We start from the raw sequence: 19,429 nt of genomic DNA, 5'->3' as shown, positions 1-19,429 counted from the left end.
AGGAGAAGTAAACAAGACAAAGCTTGATCTCGTTGTGAGCAACCAAGATTTTTAACCAAGTCAGCGAACCTGAGGACCTGATCCCGTCAGTCGCCACTTACGACAAGCATGCAATGACATAATGACAATCATTTATTGTGATACTCACCTCCTCTGCTGTCTCGTTCACCAGTTGATATTCCGAAATCTAGATGAAAACAAAAACATATTGTCATTGATATGCATGATGGTCAAGAATAATACAGGTACATCACATCCTGCATCAACATTCAAACCAGTGGTTGAAGGTATGAGCAGCAATCTATGATGTTAATGTCCCATGGCATACCATTAGCAATATATAATGTCATATACCTTAACCACTTTATCCCAATTTACCCAGGTGTTACAACCATGAGGTACTGGATCCTATTTGTCAGTCCATGAAATATCAAAAACATACAACCAGATAGACAAAGTAAAGATAAGATAAATGGATGAACAACTTCTTTAATACAATTAGGAGTGATATTTCAGTGTAGGTTCTAACATCATCATCAAGCAAGTGATGATCATCTGCTTGATAACGGTGTAAGAACCTACACCGAAACATCGCTCTTAATTGTAATAAAGATGTTCATTCATATATCTTATCCTTACTTAGAACTCCAACTTTTAAATGCCTCTCGAAGAAGAAACCATATAGACAGACCAATAACTCTTAGAGAGCACCCTACTCATTCAAAGATTGTAATCATTGATGATTCAACTGTTAAACAATGGTCTCTGTACTATATACTATATAATATGAAGACATACAATTATAGATCAATGTGGGACTATTCTCCAAGGCCTGAAGCCCCGGTCTAGACACTGTAATTAGAGTCTGTGTGAAACCGACACATTGTCGCCTGTTGTAATGGTAATCACCAACTGCTGACTTGATATTTTCATACAATTACAGTTAACAGACAATCAAGTTGGTGTTTACATGACTGACTTCAAACTTGCAAGGGCTGCCAATGGGCTGAGTCTCGTCTCTCTTTACATAATGATTACAGTGATGATATTAGCTATGATGATTATATGTGTGTTCACTGAATTACTGGCCACAGGATAGCAGGCCGGCAGTTATTTTAAATATGCCCATTCTGTTCTTGAATCCTCACAGTTGGGTTGTTCTGAACATAAACAAGTAATGATGCCTAGAGTCAAGAGCTGCAGCAGTTAATTGAAACAAAACTTATCAACTTTATTAACTCATTGTTGATACTTCACAGGTTTGTATACACTCTGTTCCTCCATCACCCAACCATGTTCCTCTATCACCCAAATATGTTCCTCCATCACCCAACTACATTCCTGTCACCCAATTACATTTTTCAATCACCCAACTACGTTCTTCTGTCACCCAACTCTGTTCCTCCATCATCCAACTATGTTCCTCCATCACCCAACCATGTTCCTCCATCACCCAACTATGTTCCTCCATTACCCAACCATGTTCCTCCATCACCCAACTACATTCCTGTGACCCAATTACATTTTTCAATCACCCAACTACGTTCTTCTGTCACCCAACTCTGTTCCTCCATCATCCAACTATGTTCCTCCATCACCCAACCATGTTCCTCCATCAGCCAACTATGTTCCTCCATCACCCAAATATGTTCCTCCATCACCCAACTACATTCCTGTCACCCAATTACATTTTTCCATCACCCAAATATGTTCTTCTGTCACCCAACTCTGTTCCTCCATCACCCAACTACATTCCTCCATCACCCAACCATGTTCCTCCATCACTAAACTATGTTCCTCCATTACCCAACTACATTCCTCCATCACCCAACCATGTTCCTCCATCACCCAACCATGTTCCTCCATCACCCAAATACGTTCCTCCATCACCCAAATATGTTCCTCCATCACCCAAATATGTTCCTCCATCACCCAACCATGTTCCTCCATCATCCAACTATGTTCCTCCATCACCCAACCATGTTCCTCCATCACCCAACTACGTTCCTCCATCACCCAACCATGTTCCTCCATCACCCAAATACGTTCCTCCATCACCCAAATATGTTCCTCCATCACCCAACTACATTCCTGTCACCCAATTACATTTTTCCATCACCCAACCATGTTCCTCCATCACCCAACTATGTTCCTCCATCACCCAAATATGTTCCTCCATCACCCAAATATGTTCCTCCATCACCCAACTACATTCCTGTCACCCAATTACATTTTTCCATCACCCAACTACGTTCTTCTGTCGCCCAACTCTGTTCCTCCATCACCCAAATACATTCCTCCATCACCCAACCATGTTCCTCCATCACCCAAATACGTTCCTCCATCACCCAAATATGTTCCTCCATCACCCAACTACATTCCTGTCACCCAATTAAATTTTTTCCATCACCCAACCATGTTCCTCCATCACCCAACTCTGTTCCTCCATCGTCCAACTATGTTCCTCCATCACCCAACCATGTTCCTCCATCAGCCAACTATGTTCCTCCATCACCCAAATATGTTCCTCCATCACCCAACTACATTCCTGTCACCCAATTACATTTTTCCATCACCCAACTACGTTCTTCTGTCACCCAACTCTGTTCCTCCATCACCCAACTACATTCCTCCATCACCCAACCATGTTCCTCCATCACCCAACCATGTTCCTCCATCACCCAACCATGTTCCTCCATCACCCAACTACGTTCCTCCATCACCCAACCATGTTCCTCCATCACCCAAATACGTTCCTCCATCACCCAACCATGTTCCTCCATCACCCAAATACGTTCCTCCATCACCCAAATATGTTCCTCCATCACCCAAATGCGTTCCTCCGTGACACAACCATGTTCCTCCATCACCCAAATATGTTCCTCCATCACCCAACAACATTCCTCCATCACCCAACTATGTTCCTCCATCACCCAACCAAGTTCCTCCATCACCCAACTACATTCCTCCATCACCCAACTATGTTCCTCCATCACCCAACTACGTTCCTCCATCACCCAACTACATTCCTCCATCACCCAAATACGTTCCTCCATCACCCAACTACGTTCCTCCATCACCCAAATACGTTCCTCCATCACCCAAATACGTTCCTCCATCACCCAACCATGTTCCTCCATCACCCAAATATGTTCCTCCATCACCCAACCAAGTTCCTCCATCACCCAACTATGTTCCTCCATCACCCAAATACGTTCCTCCGTCACCCAACCATGTTCCTCCATCACCCAAATATGTTCCTCCGTCACCCAACCATGTTCCTCCATCACCCAACTATGTTCCTCCATCACCCAACTACATTCCTCCATCACCCAAATACGTTCCTCCATCACCCAAATACGTTCCTCCATCACCCAAATACGTTCCTCCATCACTCAACTATGCTCCTCCACCACCCAACTATGTTCCTCCATCACCCAACTACATTCCTCCATCACCCAACTACATTCCTCCATCACCCAACTACATTCCTCCATCACCCAACTATGTTCCTCCATCACCCAACTACGTTCCTCCATCACCCAACCATGTTCCTCCATCACCCAAATACATTCCTCCATCACCCAACTATGTTCCTCCATCACCCAACTACGTTCCTCCATCACCCAACTACGTTCCTCCATCACCCAACTACATTCCTCCATCACCCAAATACGTTCCTCCATCACCCAACTACGTTCCTCCATCACCCAAATACGTTCCTCCATCACCCAAATACGTTCCTCCATCACCCAACCATGTTCCTCCATCACCCAAATACGTTCCTCCATCACCCAACCAAGTTCCTCCATCACCCAACTATGTTCCTCCATCACCCAACAACATTCCTCCATCACCCAAATACGTTCCTCCATCACCCAACCAAGTTCCTCCATCACCCAACTATGTTCCTCCATCACCCAACTACATTCCTCCATCACCCAAATACGTTCCTCCATCACCCAACCAAGTTCCTCCATCACCCAACTATGTTCCTCCATCACCCAACTATGTTCCTCCATCACTCAACTATGTTCCTCCATCACCCAACTACGTTCCTCCATCACCCAACCATGTTCCTCCATCACCCAACTACGTTCCTCCATCACCCAACTACGTTCCTCCATCACTCAACTATGCTCCTCCACCACCCAACTACGTTCCTCCATCACCCAACTACGTTCCTCCATCACCCAACTACATTCCTCCATCACCCAACTACGTTTCTCCATCACCCAACTACGTTCCTCCATCACCCAACCAAGTTCTTCCATCACCCAACTACGTTCCTCCGTCACCCAACCATGTTCCTCCATCACCCAACTACATTCCTCCATCACCCAACTACATTCCTCCATCACCCAACTACGTTTCTCCATCACCCAACTACGTTCCTCCATCACTCAACTACGTTCCTCCATCACTCATGAATACATATGGCTATTTTTCAGTGTAGTGACTATATGTAACCAACAAATCAAGCAACTGCCTGGTTGCTGTGTGAAGGAAAACAAATAGTACAGAGGCCAGTCAGTTTACACTGAACAAGTGGCAATGTTCTCCACTCAGTGTACAGTGTGGACTGTGCAGCATCTGCTCTACACAGTGCTCAAATGTCAGGTCACAGCTGGGTTCCACTAAGTCCATCATGCATAACGGAAGACTCATTTGACTTCCGTGACTTATACATGGCCTCATGTCATTAGCTGACTGAAACTAGACAAGTGTCAGCTCTACACCACAGATATGCCCAATGTCTTCAAGGGATGACGTATGTAGTGGTACCAGAAAGCGTTATTGATGTAACTTTAAAATCTAGCTTAATCTTACAAAAACAGGTTCCAATAATCCTAAAGAAAACTGCTTCTTTGTTTCGCGCAAGGCACGCACAGTACAGTGTCTAGACGTGGACTTGACATGCATGGGAACGAGACACACTGATTCAATCTGTTAAGGAATAAAACCACTGTACACACTGTTGACAAAACTGTAAACAGCCTTGAAGCCAGTTGTCATTCCCTTGGATGAGGACTCGCTGTGGAACTGCACTGTCATCTTTGTCCCCGCAGACATCAGAACAGGTGGAAGCTTCTTCCCACAATACACACCCAGTTCCACAACCTTCCCACTCAGAGGTATTGTGACCTTGATGGAATCTGACCCAGCACAGCTGAAAAGGTGAAGGTGAACAAAGGTTAAGGTCAATTATAAATCATCAGAGAAATACTAAAATGTTTTCTTTTATAATGTTTGTTTGTTAACATCTCACTCATCAATGTTTCAGGCATGCATTGGCTGTTTGAAAATGAGTGAGTGAGTGAGTGAGTGCGTGAGTGAGTGATTTGAGAGTGAGTGGGTGAGTGAGTGAGTGAGTGAGCCAGCCAGTCAGTCAGTATGGTTTACGCCACTTTTAGCAATATTCCAGCAATATCATGGCATGGGACATCCATGTGAGGAATGGAACCCGGGTCTTCAGCTTGACGAGCCTACACTTTGACCAACAGACTGTTGGGGTATGCTGACATACTGTCATCCAAGTCACCGAGCTTCACCAGCCGATCCATTAGATCACTGGAGACCAATTCTAACTTGGAATCCCTACTGACAATATGTTGGCATTTTATCAATCATTGTTCCCGATAGGAAGATTCCAACAGATCAATCATCATTAATCTTTTCATGTTTGTATTTTGCAGAAATTGTATGTCAAAGATTTTTATTGGAAATTTCAAGAACTTTAGCCCATAAATGAAAATAATTGATCAGCTGCATATTGATGATGAATGTGTAATCAGTGGCAGATCAAAGGAATGACAGAACATTTTGAATAAAAATTTGATATCATATAGTATTTTTTAATGAATAATATCACTTATGGACACATACAATTAATCATTGCTTTTGATACAGGATAACTGATCAACAACTTTCACCATATTGCAGTAATGATGAATGATGTTACTCTTTCCAATGGCGCCATGGTGGTTGTAATTATTTCTCTATTGTAGTCTTATAAAGGACGAGGTCGGATAAAAACATTTTTGGCACACAGGAAGTGTCAAATTTAAAAGTTACGGAAAACTTTGTAATAATGGTATGAAACTTATCAAATGGTTGGTAACTAGCGTTTTTTCTTTCTTACACTTGCAAGGTTTTTACATCTGGTACGTTCAAGCGCACAGGAATTGTTAAAATGAGGAAAATGTCTCACTTCAGGAGATATTCTAACTGAAGAGCAAGTTCGTGACCCAAGGTGATTTTTTACCATATCTTTATCAGCAACTCCAAAGAAAATCAGGTTGGATCAAAGACTTGCTCTTGTTCAAGTATTTAAAAAATAACATCTGATTTTTCATTTTGTGTTGTTAAAGAGTCAAAACCATGCAAGTGTTGAAATCAAGTCTAGTACTTATTTATATGTACATGGAGGTAGATAGCTCATAACAATTCTAAACAATGTGCTCATTTCTTTTATTTTTCAGTGAGGACAGTGAAGACATGAATTTTTTGGAGAACAACTTCTTTGTTCTTCTTCATTCATTGTTTTATGGCTACTTCATCACATGATGAAGAGACAAGAAGTAGCCCTGAAATGTTGTTTCAAAGAATAAAGAAGTTGTTGCCCATAAAAAGTTTTGTGTCTTCACATTCTTCCAACTTCTAAATGCCTGTCAAAGACTCCTCTCAGATCATGAGAGTTAAAAAGGTCACTTATTATGCCCAGTTCTTTGAAGACGGCATAAATACATCCATTCATCTTTAGTTTCAAGGTCATTGAGGAGATTTGGAAAAAGTAATATTTGAAGAGGTGATCAGCAGAGTATGTGAGGCCGAGGGGTAAAAGTCGCTGCAATTCACTGTACAGAGTTGCATCCCTTGTAACAGCAAGGATCCACTGACCATGGGTTCATATCCTGGATTTGCCTTGATTATGATCATAGCTCTATCAGCATTGTATTCTTTACAAATGGTTGTAACTTTCAAAGATCTGCAATGATTCAGTATTTCCTCCAAAATTAAACTGACTTGTCAACATACTCTGCAAACTTATGTTATAGTATACACTGAATCAGCCAGTTCACTGCAGGGTCTTCTCAAGTGATCTCTCATCCAAGTACTACCCACACAGAGCAGTCAGTGGGTATACCCAATACCCTTCTCCTACCATAAGTGTGGTGCTGCAGAGTAGTTCAAAGCACCTTATGAATTAGCAAGAAGTTTGTTTAACGCTCACTCAGCAATATCCCAGCTATATGATGACAGTCTGTAAATAATCTAGTCTGGACCACTCAATCCGGTGATTGATATGAGCATCTTCAACACAAGACGATGAAATGCATCAACCAAGTCAGCGAGTCTAACCACCTGGTCCCGTTAGTCGCCTCTAACAACAAGCATTGGTTGCTGAAGACCTATTCCAACCCGCATCTTCATGGGTGCCAAGAAATAAGTAGCCTTGAAATGTTGTTTATGCATAATAAATAAGTTAATAAGCTTAAAAAGTAACTTACTCAAGGGGTTCTGTTGGATTTCCTCCATTGAAAAATAAATCCATATGCACAAACTTGAGTTGCACCCTCTCGCGTCCGACTCCAGTGAATGTGTAGGTACATGTCACACCAGCAGAGTAGGGGCTGGGGTGGAAGGGACTTTGTATCGTGCCGTTTGCGTGGATCTGGCTGTTGATCTCTTTATTGCAGTTAAATTCTGAAAAAAGAGAATGATATATTGTGAAATTTGGACATAATTTCAGTGTTCAATCAACTCTAATTGAAGCTCTGCCAGTATATGATTCCTGAAAGAAAAGAAGATGAGAATGATTGAATAATCAATAATTTATTGGAGCCTGTTGAATAATTCTGAAAGAAAACAGAAAAATGAGTCATTGAGATTTGTTCAAATAAAACATGACAGAGAACTATATTACTGAATATCGTACATCAGGTGATTCACATGAGTTTAAAGTAAAAATATATAAATAAATTTTAATCTCAAGTTTTTTTGCTTTGCACCCTTCATCACCGCACACTTTTTTTGTTAGGCACTACATTACTAAGTTGACTTGTACCAAATATTCCTGTGTTTTTCAAGGTGAACAATTGACTTGCCTTTGCATGTGTTTGTGATGGTGCCACCTGTGAGGTTTGGCAAGAAATGCTCACTTGGTATCATCACTGTTTGACAGTGAGTCATAAATACGTGCTCATGATAGAGCGGGAATGGTACAATGGACACAGCTGTTAGCGGAGATTTTAATATGATTATTGAAAGGGTTTTGTTGCTTTGATGAAAGTAAAAAGTGATATACATGACAGCATATTTTCAATAGTTTATTTCAATCATATTTGACTTAGGATATTAATAATATATAATCCACTTTGAGGTATGTATAGCTGTGCAAATCTAACTATATGCATAATGGGTAGATGTGGGCACTCATCATGTCCCAAATGAGTTAGTTAATAGGCTTGAACTTATCCTTGTCGTTTGTTTGTTTACTGCTGAACGCCACACTAAGCAATATCCCAGTTACATCAAAGCAGTCTGTAAGTATTGAGTGAGTGAGTGAGTATGGTTTTACGCCGCTTTTAGCAATATTCCAGTAATATCACGGCGGGGGAAACCAGAAATGGGCTTCACACATTGTACCCATGTCGGGAATCGAACCCTGGTCTTCGGCGTGACGAGCGAACGCTTTAACCACTAGGCTACCCAACTGCTCCTCTGTAAGTATTGACATTAAAGCATCGATCCATGTAATTTGGTCACAATACATGGGTTGCCTTTTATGCGGCTTGTAGCGTCTGTAATGAATTTTTGTTTGATAACTAAGAAAATAGCTTGTAAAACATGTCATTTTGAATTCCAAGAGCACATAAAATACCGTCATATACACCATGGCCCCGTTGCATAAACAATCTTAGCGTTAAGATGATCGTAACTCCCATATTTTAACAAAGGCTTTCGATAATCGTAGCGCTAAGATCGATTTGTGCTAAGGGGCCCAGGTGTAGGTGAAATGGGGTTTAACGCCACTTTCAAGATTGTTTCACTTGTATAGCTTGTATTTGCATGTGTGTATGTGTGTGTGTGTGCGTGCATGCATGCGGCTGCGAGTGTGTGTGGCTGCAGAGTCTGGACAAATGCTGGCTTTATAGTGCTAGCCCACTGAGACACCATGCTGCAGTTTAACGTAGAAACCTCTTTCAGACACATTACATGTAAGCCCCCAAGACGACCATTCCTTGTTTCATTGCTAAATACCATACGCCCGGCAAGGGCACAGCAAGTACCATCTTCTAAAGTCTATGGGTATGAAGGGGCAGGGGATTCAAACCATTAATCATCCTCTCTCCAGACAACCACTCTATCCACTAGACCACAGAGCTGGCCTATACACAACAATGTGTATATCAATAATCAATAATCCTAATACAAACAGCTGTACACATGCGAATAGTTAAGCTGCAAATAAAATCCTGTGACCAAAATTAATAGAATAAATGCTTAAGAACAGTTTTTCATTCATCATACCACATAGCCACAGTGGATCTGTAACGAAATAGGGTGTTAGAGACTATACCGGCTCAGCTCCCTGGGGGGCATCTGTCAGCAACATACTGACTGTGTTTGGACATAATCTCTTGTCCAATTTATTTTCCTGACTTAAATGGAGTTAGCTGCTTCAACATTAAGAGTTGTTCTCCTTCGGGAAATTGGGAAATTGATGCAAACTCTTTTCTCAAATGACAATCCAGCAGGAATGGGTCTACATTTGTAGAGATTCTTGTTTGCGTCTGACCGCTTGTCAACTACCCAAGTTTTGATGGGTTCCCAATTATTCAATTAATAAGACCAGTACTGAAAATATTTGTTCAACTCCTTGTACATGCTCAGCCCCAAACAAATTTGTCTCTTTCTGATTTTCAATAGGAAAAAGATTAAGGAATGAAAATCACCTTAGATTTTTTATGTTATTTAAACAAAATAATTTTATGGGGGAGGGGGGCACTTTTAACCTTATTTAAGGAATATTTATTCTGTTCTTCTGCTAACTTTAAGAAGCAACAACCTCTGTTAGCGATTACGTAATGGTTTTGGTGTAATAACATTCATACTGTTTATTTTTTGTTTGCTGTCAAATATCACACTCAGCAGTTTGATTGTGGGTTGGAATCTCGGTTTGTCCCAAAAATGTTTCTTAATTTGTTAGCACCATACCCATGTTAGCGGGTTTCACTAAAGTGGTAAACATCTGAGACCTGTATCACCTCAGGCTTTCCTCCCACAGTAAGGTGAAACGCCATGCTTTAACTGTAATACTGTCTAGAGCAGTGTTAAACCCCACTCACTCACTCACTCACTCAACAATATTCCAGTCATATGACAACGGCTGATAAATAAAAAGTCTGTGGCAGACAATCCAGTGATTGAAATTACAAGCAGTGATCCATATGCTTGTCATAACAGGTGACTAACTGGGTCGGTTGGTCAGACTCGCTGAATTGGTTGATGCAGGTCATCGTATCCCAATAGTGTGGATCGATGCTCATGATGTCAATCACTGGATTGTCTGGTCCAGACTGGATTATTCACAGACCGCCGCTATATAGCTGGTATATTGCTGAGTGTGGCGTTAAACACCAAACAAACAAACAAACAATCATACCGCCATCATATAGCTGGAATATTGCTGACTGTGGCCTTAAACAGCAAACAAAACAAACATTAACTCGTCTCTTGCAACCAACAAAGGTTTCTGGAGACATTTTCTAACCCAGTATCCTCATGGTTCTATCCATCACATCCTGCAAGTTTGGCACCATGTTATATTATTGAGTGCCTGATTGTTGAACCCACCATATACCTACTTGCAACCAAGAATAAGAAACTGCTTTGACAATAGGTGAAAAATACGGATGTAAAAAATCAACAGAGCACCAAAGAATCCTTAACAAATCTGCTTCACCTTTGAGCAAGAAGCTGTAGATATCAGTATTTCAAATGTTTATGACTTAATCCTTGGTAAGATTTTCTTTGACAGCAGTCTTGCAAGGGTCAAATTAGAAACAGCAGAAATGATAAAAGTTAAGCCACTCTATTAAAAGAGCATCTGCTTTGAAAACATTTTCTCAAGGGTACAACAGAAAAAAAATATCTGGTTTGAGTCAGCAATAAGTATAATGTCTGCATTTAAAAGTTTGAAAGTTTCTCCTCAAAGCTTTGAAGTCAACGAAAAGTTGAAAATGACTTTTGTAATGACTTCCTGTATGAAAGCCATATTTTCATCACAAGGAAGATAAGGTGGCAAGACCCTTATTCAAGATCTACCCCATATTTGTGTGTAATAAATCATAATATGACACTGACCGAGGATTAACTATAAATTAATGACGGACCAGATATGAAAGCGATCAGTGAAGTGAACACAGTATTCATCATCTTCCTTACCATCAGCGCTTGATTATGACAGATTCAAGCCATCTGATCTTGGGCAATGGTCGGCGCCAGAATGCTATCGCTTACGGACCAAAATACTGGGTATTCTCCCAAAATTCTGGGTAAATCAGTCCACAGTGCTGTAACCATGGCATTTTTCATTATCGGTGATATTTACATGTCTGGTTGGTACATACGCTGCTTGAAATGAATGATTACGTGTAGCCAGCCTCTGTTGAATATTATTCCATCCTTGTTTTCCCATCCCACTCACCAACGCGATGTTCAAGGTAAATGCAGTTCACATGTGAAATATGTAATTTAGCATCAGACGTATGTAATCTGAAAGCCATTTATGTTGTCATTATTACACCTTTAAGGAACAAGATAAAAAATATGTTTCTTAAATGCATTGCCTTGTACCAATTCTCGCCATTTATGGAAGTATTTGTTTCATATTATTTCATGACCTTGGGATGTAGATGTAGAGAATTATTACATAGAATCCAAAAAGAACTTTTGTGATTAGAGTTACCAACTTTTCTTATATAAGTTGTTAGGGAAATATGGCAATTTTTCCTAATATCAAGAATTTGACCAGGAACATCAGTCTGTAATGAAAATTCATAAGGCTATACCCAGATGATATCCTCACATCAATCAGATTCGGAGAAGTGCATATCCTGTCAAAAACAATGTGTTGCCTAGCAACGGAGACAATAACACTTATTACATATACAAATGAAGAAATTAATATCTGGGCATTACATCTTTGAATCAATCATGCATTCCATACTTTGAACCTTCAGATCTTTATCCCAGACAACATCAGTACCGTTAATCTGAATATTAGAATACTGTTGTGTATGAAGGAAATCACTATTAAGTATAATTCTAAATTTTCTTGAAACTTTCAAAAGCTCTTTCAAATTTTTCCTCCAAATATTTTATTGAACTTAAAATCATAAAACATGAACATTTCACCATATCCTTCACAAAATCAAATTGAACAACATAAATCCTCTCCAGAAATAATTCTTTTCTTTGTGGAAATACAAATATTTTTAAAACTGTTATTACAATGACAACTCATATACAATTTTGGGCACGCCAGAATGAGGAAAGAAAATAATTAAAGAAATGAAATTCACAATTCAAAATATTTCAAAAAGATTTTTCTATCAGAATTCCACAGGGAAATTATTCCAAGGTTTCATAACCTTTTCCAACTTTTCAGCAGCAAGCAGATGACTTGAGGGCAAGCTTTTATTGACACAGTTTCTGCAGAGCCAAGAAAGTGTTCCATGGTAATGCACTGAGCAAATAAACCCACTGGTTCTGAGATGGTATAAATGGGAACATCCTATTTCTGGACGTTTCTTACAGCAATCAGGACCATGGCCATTTTCAGGTATGATCATTTATGTTAGCCCCGTGCAAACAGAGGGAAAAGATGAAGACTTGAAAAGATTGCATGAAACTTGTGGTTCGTGAAGTACAACAAATTGTCTGAAGTCAGTCAACAGGAATAAATTTCAAATGATGACTCTTCTGAGAGTGGCCAAAGATCGAGGGAGCTTGGATAATCCATTTAGGGATTCCCAATATGTCACACTGATAACTATCAGGGAGACACCATCTTGACTACATAATAAGGGTCACTCTGAGGGCAGCTGGACAAGGGTCATTACAACCAATACTTGTGGCCTGAAGGGGCTGGTCAAGAGCTTATGATGCTGGAACAACATCAGATGGGAGTTTTGTTTGAGATGGAACATTTGATCGGTCAGCATTTCAAAAGTTTTGTTTGTTTGTAGTTTAATGCTGCATTCAGCGATATTCCAGCTATATGACGGCAGTCTGTAAATAATCGAGTCTGGACCAGAAATCCAATGATTGAAAACATGAACATTGATCCACAGAATTGGGATCGAGGACATGCATCGACCAGGTCGGCAAGCCTTACCAGCCGATCCCGTTAGTCTCCTCTTATGACAAGCATAGTCGCCTTTTATGGCAAGCATGGGCTGATGAAGACCTATTCTATCCCAGATCTCCACGGGTCGCATTTCAAAAGAATTATTTTCTTTGAAATAAGGCGTCAAACAATTTCGTACAAAATTCGGACTCAAAACAGCTTTCAGAACATCCAGCATACCAAATTGATCGATTTTTTGTTGTAAACCGGGAGGCAAATATTCTTTTCCAGTTATTTTTATAATTGATTATTTTTTAACCCAAAGCCATAACCTCCCAACCAGAATATTAAATGCTGCTCCCTTTGTTGTTATTTTTATTACTTCAATCTGTTAAAACATTTCATCAACATCATCAAAAGAATTATCTTTGTTCTTTCTAACTTTATTGTGAATAAATCATTTCGGAAACGATTTTTAGCTATTTGCAGAATTTCTGACACATCACATATCTTGCTGTCAATGGGTGTCTTGAAATTTCCTAAGGATATAGAGAACATTTGCCACCAGCACAATCATATTTGCTTAATGTTACAACTCTCCAAGGGGCATGTCAAGTTTCCAGCTTCAACGTGTGTTTTTCTTATATTCTTAAATCACAGGTCAGGCTTATTGCAGATATCAACATTTAATTCAAAATAAAAGCGACAAAAAGCATTTCCATAATCATAATAGATATAAAACACCCATGCAAGGGAATAACCAGTCTTGATTATTTAAGAAATCTCAACTAAAAGCAGAGTCAATTGCATGATTCCAACTATATCAGGAGCATGTGTTTATGAATCACTATTAAATAGCGTTGATACCAGGTGTTCATGAAAAGGTGAGTGCATCCTACCCTACCGCCGGCACTATCACAAACACATGCAGGGGCAAGTCAATAGTTCACCGAAACAAACACAGGAACATATGGTACAAGTCAAAACAGACTTGGACTGATACATCAAATTTGGAAATGTCTTCCATCTGTGTAGCATAAAACATTTTGATAGCTTTACTGAGGCCTCGAATGTTGCAACCCTGATCAAACAACTTTTGAGCAAGTGTTGAATGGCGCTCTTTGAAATCTTTGTTGGAAGAGCCAGCTCGATTGTACCAAAATGTTTATGTAGATAATGGACATGATGCATGTCATCATATGCCAATTGCGTTGATAGATGCTCATGATGTCAATCACTGGATTGTCTGGTCCAGACTCGATTATTTACAGACCGCTGTTATATAGTTGGAATATTGCTGAGTGCGGCTTTAAACAACAGACAAACGAAAAACATGTATATTAATGTAACATAGCCTAGAAACTACTTTCCTATACAAATACTCCATCCCAAGACATTTCAAAGTGACAAAACTGGTAGCAATTTGGAGACTTAGCCTTTACAATAAAGTTGCATGAAACTGACACGAGTGAAATAAACAATGACTGATTAAGATATGTGTCAGTTTCTCAGCAATATAACCATATTAATGACATAAATAAGCACCACATAACAACTTGTATTAACAGCATTATACCTTGAATAGAACATACACGCTACACCAAGAGATTCTCATATCCTCCAACTGCCATAGCAGCAGTGGATTTATGTCTTTACTTAAAGGCCAGTCTAATTCTGTAGGTAAAACCTTTCAGTATCTTGGTGATCCATGAACATTTTACAGCATTAGGCACAATTACAATGTCTGGTGTAAACTACTTTGGCAGCAATATACGTTCCCGCTCACCGTAGCCGATCTTTGAGCTTATTGATTTTAGGAAGAAATAGCCAGCTTCTAGCTGGTACAATTAATTTTGAGAAAATTTAGTCTACTTTCTTGATATTGAGTACCATTGTTAGCCTGACCTTTACTTTTTGTCCTCATTTTCCCCCTAGGTGAGATCTAGACCATAGTGCACAATGGTTACTGGAAAAATAGATTAGAAATGTTGCAGTGGAAACATATCTGTTAAAACTTCGAACTGTGAAGGATTGGTTCATTTTGCAGGTTAATGTCATCACATCAAGGTCATTTTGGACTTTTGGATTCATACACCAGTGGTCGATAGCATGAACAACAATCCAAGCTGCTGGATGTGCACATTATAGCCACCGAGTTCCCATTGTAGCCAGATCTCCTGATAAGCATCAGATGCTAACATTTTAATCTGTATCATGCTTTGTTGGTAAGAATTTGAACATGTAGGATTGAAGAGTTCCAGATGGAAAATTTTCTGCATTATCTTTATGTTCCTTATTTTATTTCTGTCAGTATATTTTACTTTATCTCACTGTTTAAACGTTCTTAGCACTAATGTGACCAATGATCATGTTTCATTCAAATACTCATATAAAATATCAGGAAAGTGCCATTAAGAAAATGTTTATGATGATCATATATACTTGTTGCCCTTTTACAGAGAGAGTAATGGCTCCTTGTCCCCTGTTTCAGATTGTACTGTTTCCTACGTAGAATGTAATCAGAGTAGACACTGCATTAGCAGTCCATAAAGCCAGTCTCTAAACTTTCTAATATTGGAGAAACAGCAAACTAACACTGAAGTCAAAGTCTTAAGTATATAGTATAGCTTTAACATGGGGTGGGGGTTGGGGGTGGGGGGGGGGTGGGGGTACGGTGGTGGGGGTGGGTTTGTGTGTATGTGTGTGAGTATGGGGTGGGGGTTGGAGGTGAGCCTGGTGAATGGTCTGAGAACGCAGGGTTTTCATACAATATCATTGACATATGTATATCCTGACAAACAAAAGAAGATTTTGTCTGTTAAACATTACGAGGACAACTTTACATGAATGTCATGAATTCACATCTCCAAAAACAACTTTGCTCAAAATCCCCAATATCATCCTAAATTCCTGTACTCCAGCTAATGTCCAATATTTTTAGCTTAGCCCTGGCAAAACGTATTTAGATACATGTATTAAACAATCTGGTCATTCATACACTGAAGTTGAAATAAGTTATATCTTTATTCAACAATATGAAAAATCAGAAGGAATAGTCAGAAAGAAATGCGAACATTATTGACTTGTAGTGTTACCATAGAGTTCTAGATATTTTTGTCATTAAACAATATATCACCTGACTAACCACGGGTCTGGGTAGTGCTGTGGGTACCCGGGTCCTATTCAGTGCTCACCCGACCCAACCCGAGTTACCCGTCCCTGCCCTAGCGTTAGCTGCCTCTTACAACAAGAGGGTTGCTGAAGGCCATTTCTAACCCAATCTTCATGAGTCGTCCAAAATTCATGTCATATATAAGTTACCTGTAGTTTCCAACAAACAGAATGGCCATGTTAGATCGTGGTGCCCATAAGGATTCTATCAGGACCAGAAAGCGACATTGTTTACAAGACATATGTCAAGTTGAGGGAGTTTGAGTGAATGATCGGTTTAGTTGACATTTATTCCTTGTGGGAACAAGACTAAAGAAAACAAGGATCAGGGATATTGGTCTCTGAAACAAGTGATTATGGGACACCTTCCACAAGAAATCTTTCTCAAGAGAATCAGAAACAAAAACAGAATCCATTTAATCTGGGCCACAGGAAGCATCTGGTATCAAAAGTTGACGATGGCACCATGACGAATAGCATAGCTGCACGCTGCACATGATAAAAGATGGCTACAAGCTGATCCAACAAATTACCAAGTCTGCAATATTGCACATCAACACATGAAATAAACCACACGACACGTGAAGCTCTTTACTCGACACAGGTTATCTTGTGGAGTATAAACTATGTTCGGAGATTCTTATTTGTTACATAAACCTGTCAAAAGATTGTGAGGTGGCGCCAAGTTGACGAGGGACAAACATGGGATCTCAGAGTAATGTTCAACAGGGATGGGTTGCAATTAGTTACAGCAGATAATGATATCAATACCAACAGATTGATAACACATGTCCTTTGTTGTTCCACATCAACTTATTTTTTTTATCAGAAGTTAGAGGAAATTGCTTTTGCCCCTCTTTTGACTTGTTCCATGAGCAAGGGAGAAGTTCTATTTTATTTCAATATTGTCTTCATAATGTAATTATTGGCCGCATATGATCAAAATTTTAACACCTTGTACCAGTAGTTGCCAGTATGTCTCAGAAAATCCCTAAACAATAGCCTTCACTATCCAACCAGAAATAAGTCTGTTTTGCATATGAAGCAATATTTGAAAAGTCTGCTTGGCTGAAGTCTCTTAATCAGAAGAAATTAGCAGAGGTACCTTATTACTTAAATGAACCACGAACAGCTTTCTAAAAGAATTTCTATTGAAATCTATCAATAAATCATGTTGAAAACCTCTTTTAAACCCTGTCCAGACAATCAAATCTTGCAAAATGTAGTCAAGTCCCTGAGGACTTCAACTCTTCAAGAAACAATTAATGTGCAATAAATACATTATGTATGTGATACAGACAAGTCTGGTCACTCAGACATGAAATTAATTGCCAGACAACCACCTTCCTAGCATGTTGGAGTGACAAGCTACTTCAGGCATTTGTTATTTCAGCTTAACTGACCACACAAGATTTGCAGGGACATTCCTCACAAAATCTTCTTGTCATATACACTGTATGCATGAAATGTATATCTAGAAAACAGGTGTTGCTGAAATATATGCGAGGAGACATGTCAATTTCACATAGAAGTATTGGTACCCACCAAAGGAGCTTTTGAAATATCTTGTACATTTCACAAACTGTTACACTGGCTACATTGCAGACATTAATCCTCTAGTTTCACAGTGGATCAACCAAGTCTTTTTACCAAAACAAGCCATGTAAAAAACTCTCATTGGATAACTGTCAAGCCCTGTCTGAGTGAAGGTCATCATATGTTCAGCACCTCACCTATTTTATTTCATATTAATAAGTAGTGTAGGAGAAATTGAGCTTTTTCTTCAAATATGCCAAACTGTCATGAAGTTGCCCTATCTTCTTTGGAGAAGACTGTGTCATGAAGCTAACAGTGTACCAAAAATAATGTCATGAAGTTGCCCTATCTTCTTTGGAGACGACTGTGTCATGAAGTTAACAGTGTACCAAAAATAATGTCATGAAGTTGCCCTATCTTCTTTGGAGAAGACTGTGTCATGAAGTTAACAGTGTACCAAAAATAATGTCATGAAGTTGCCCTATCTTCTTTGGAGACGACTGTGTCATGAAGCTAACAGTGTACCAAAAACAATGTCATGAAGTTGCCCTATCTTCTTTGGAGAAGACTGTGTCATGAAGCTAACAGTGTACCAAAAACAATGTCATGAAGTTGCCCTATCTTCTTTGGAGAAGACTGTGTCATGAAGCTAACAGTGTACCAAAAATAATGTCATGAAGTTACCCAATCTTCAATTGAGAAGAACGTGTCATGAAGCTAACAGTGAACCAAAGAAAAAGTCATGAAGTTGCCCTATCTTCTTTGGAGAAGACTCTGTCATGAAGCTAACAGTGTACCAAAAATAATGTCATGAAGTTGTCCATTTTATACAGAGAAAACTATGTCATGAAGTTGCCCCTTGACCTATAGAGAAAACTGTTTCGTGAAGTTGTCCATTTTCTACAGAGAAAACTGTTTCATGAAGTTGCCCATCTTCTACAGAGAAAACCGTTTCTTGAAGTTGCCCATCTTCTACAGAGAAAACTGTTTCATGAAGTTGCCCATCTTCTACAGAGAAAACTGTTTTGTGAAGTTGCCCATCTTCTACAGAGAAAACCGTTTCTTGAAGTTGCCCATCTTCTACAGAGAAAACCGTTTCTTGAAGTTGCCCATCTTCTACAGAGAAAACTGTGTCCTGCAGTTGCCCAATGTTCTATAGAGGAATCCATGTCATGCATCTACCAGTTTAGACATGGTGTCAACAATGATAAAAGGTAACATCATCCCCAACTGTCACATCACGTAATATTTCATCAACAATGTCTGTACCACATCAACATTGATCCATCATTACAACAACACTGCCTGAAGCCACATGAAATCATAATTACCGGTAACGTCTTTCATGTATCAACATTCGTAGTA

At 39.5% G+C, this 19,429-nt stretch overlaps 1 protein-coding gene across 6 annotated transcripts in view; it reads right to left on the bottom strand.

Annotated features, from left to right (window-relative positions):
• LOC139473673 (suppressor of lurcher protein 1-like) overlaps window positions 1–19,429 on the bottom strand; it is a 426,338-nt gene that overhangs the window by 12,498 nt on the left and 394,411 nt on the right. For all 6 annotated transcript variants that reach the window (XM_071256369.1, XM_071256368.1, XM_071256371.1 and 3 more), the window contains 3 exons: window positions 7,512–7,707; window positions 4,977–5,170; window positions 149–187 (listed from right to left, as the gene is read on the bottom strand). In XM_071256369.1, coding sequence (XP_071112470.1) covers window positions 149–187; window positions 4,977–5,170; window positions 7,512–7,707 — 429 coding nt within the window. The remainder of the gene's footprint in view (window positions 1–148; window positions 188–4,976; window positions 5,171–7,511; window positions 7,708–19,429) is intronic.

Source organism: Haliotis cracherodii, unplaced genomic scaffold (genome assembly GCF_022045235.1).
Source record: "Haliotis cracherodii isolate W230 unplaced genomic scaffold, xgHalCrac1.p SCAF_3, whole genome shotgun sequence".
Classification (NCBI taxonomy): Eukaryota; Metazoa; Mollusca; class Gastropoda; order Lepetellida; family Haliotidae; genus Haliotis; species Haliotis cracherodii.
Note: the sequence above shows the minus strand (reverse complement) of the source record. Positions and strands in the feature narration are given on the sequence as shown.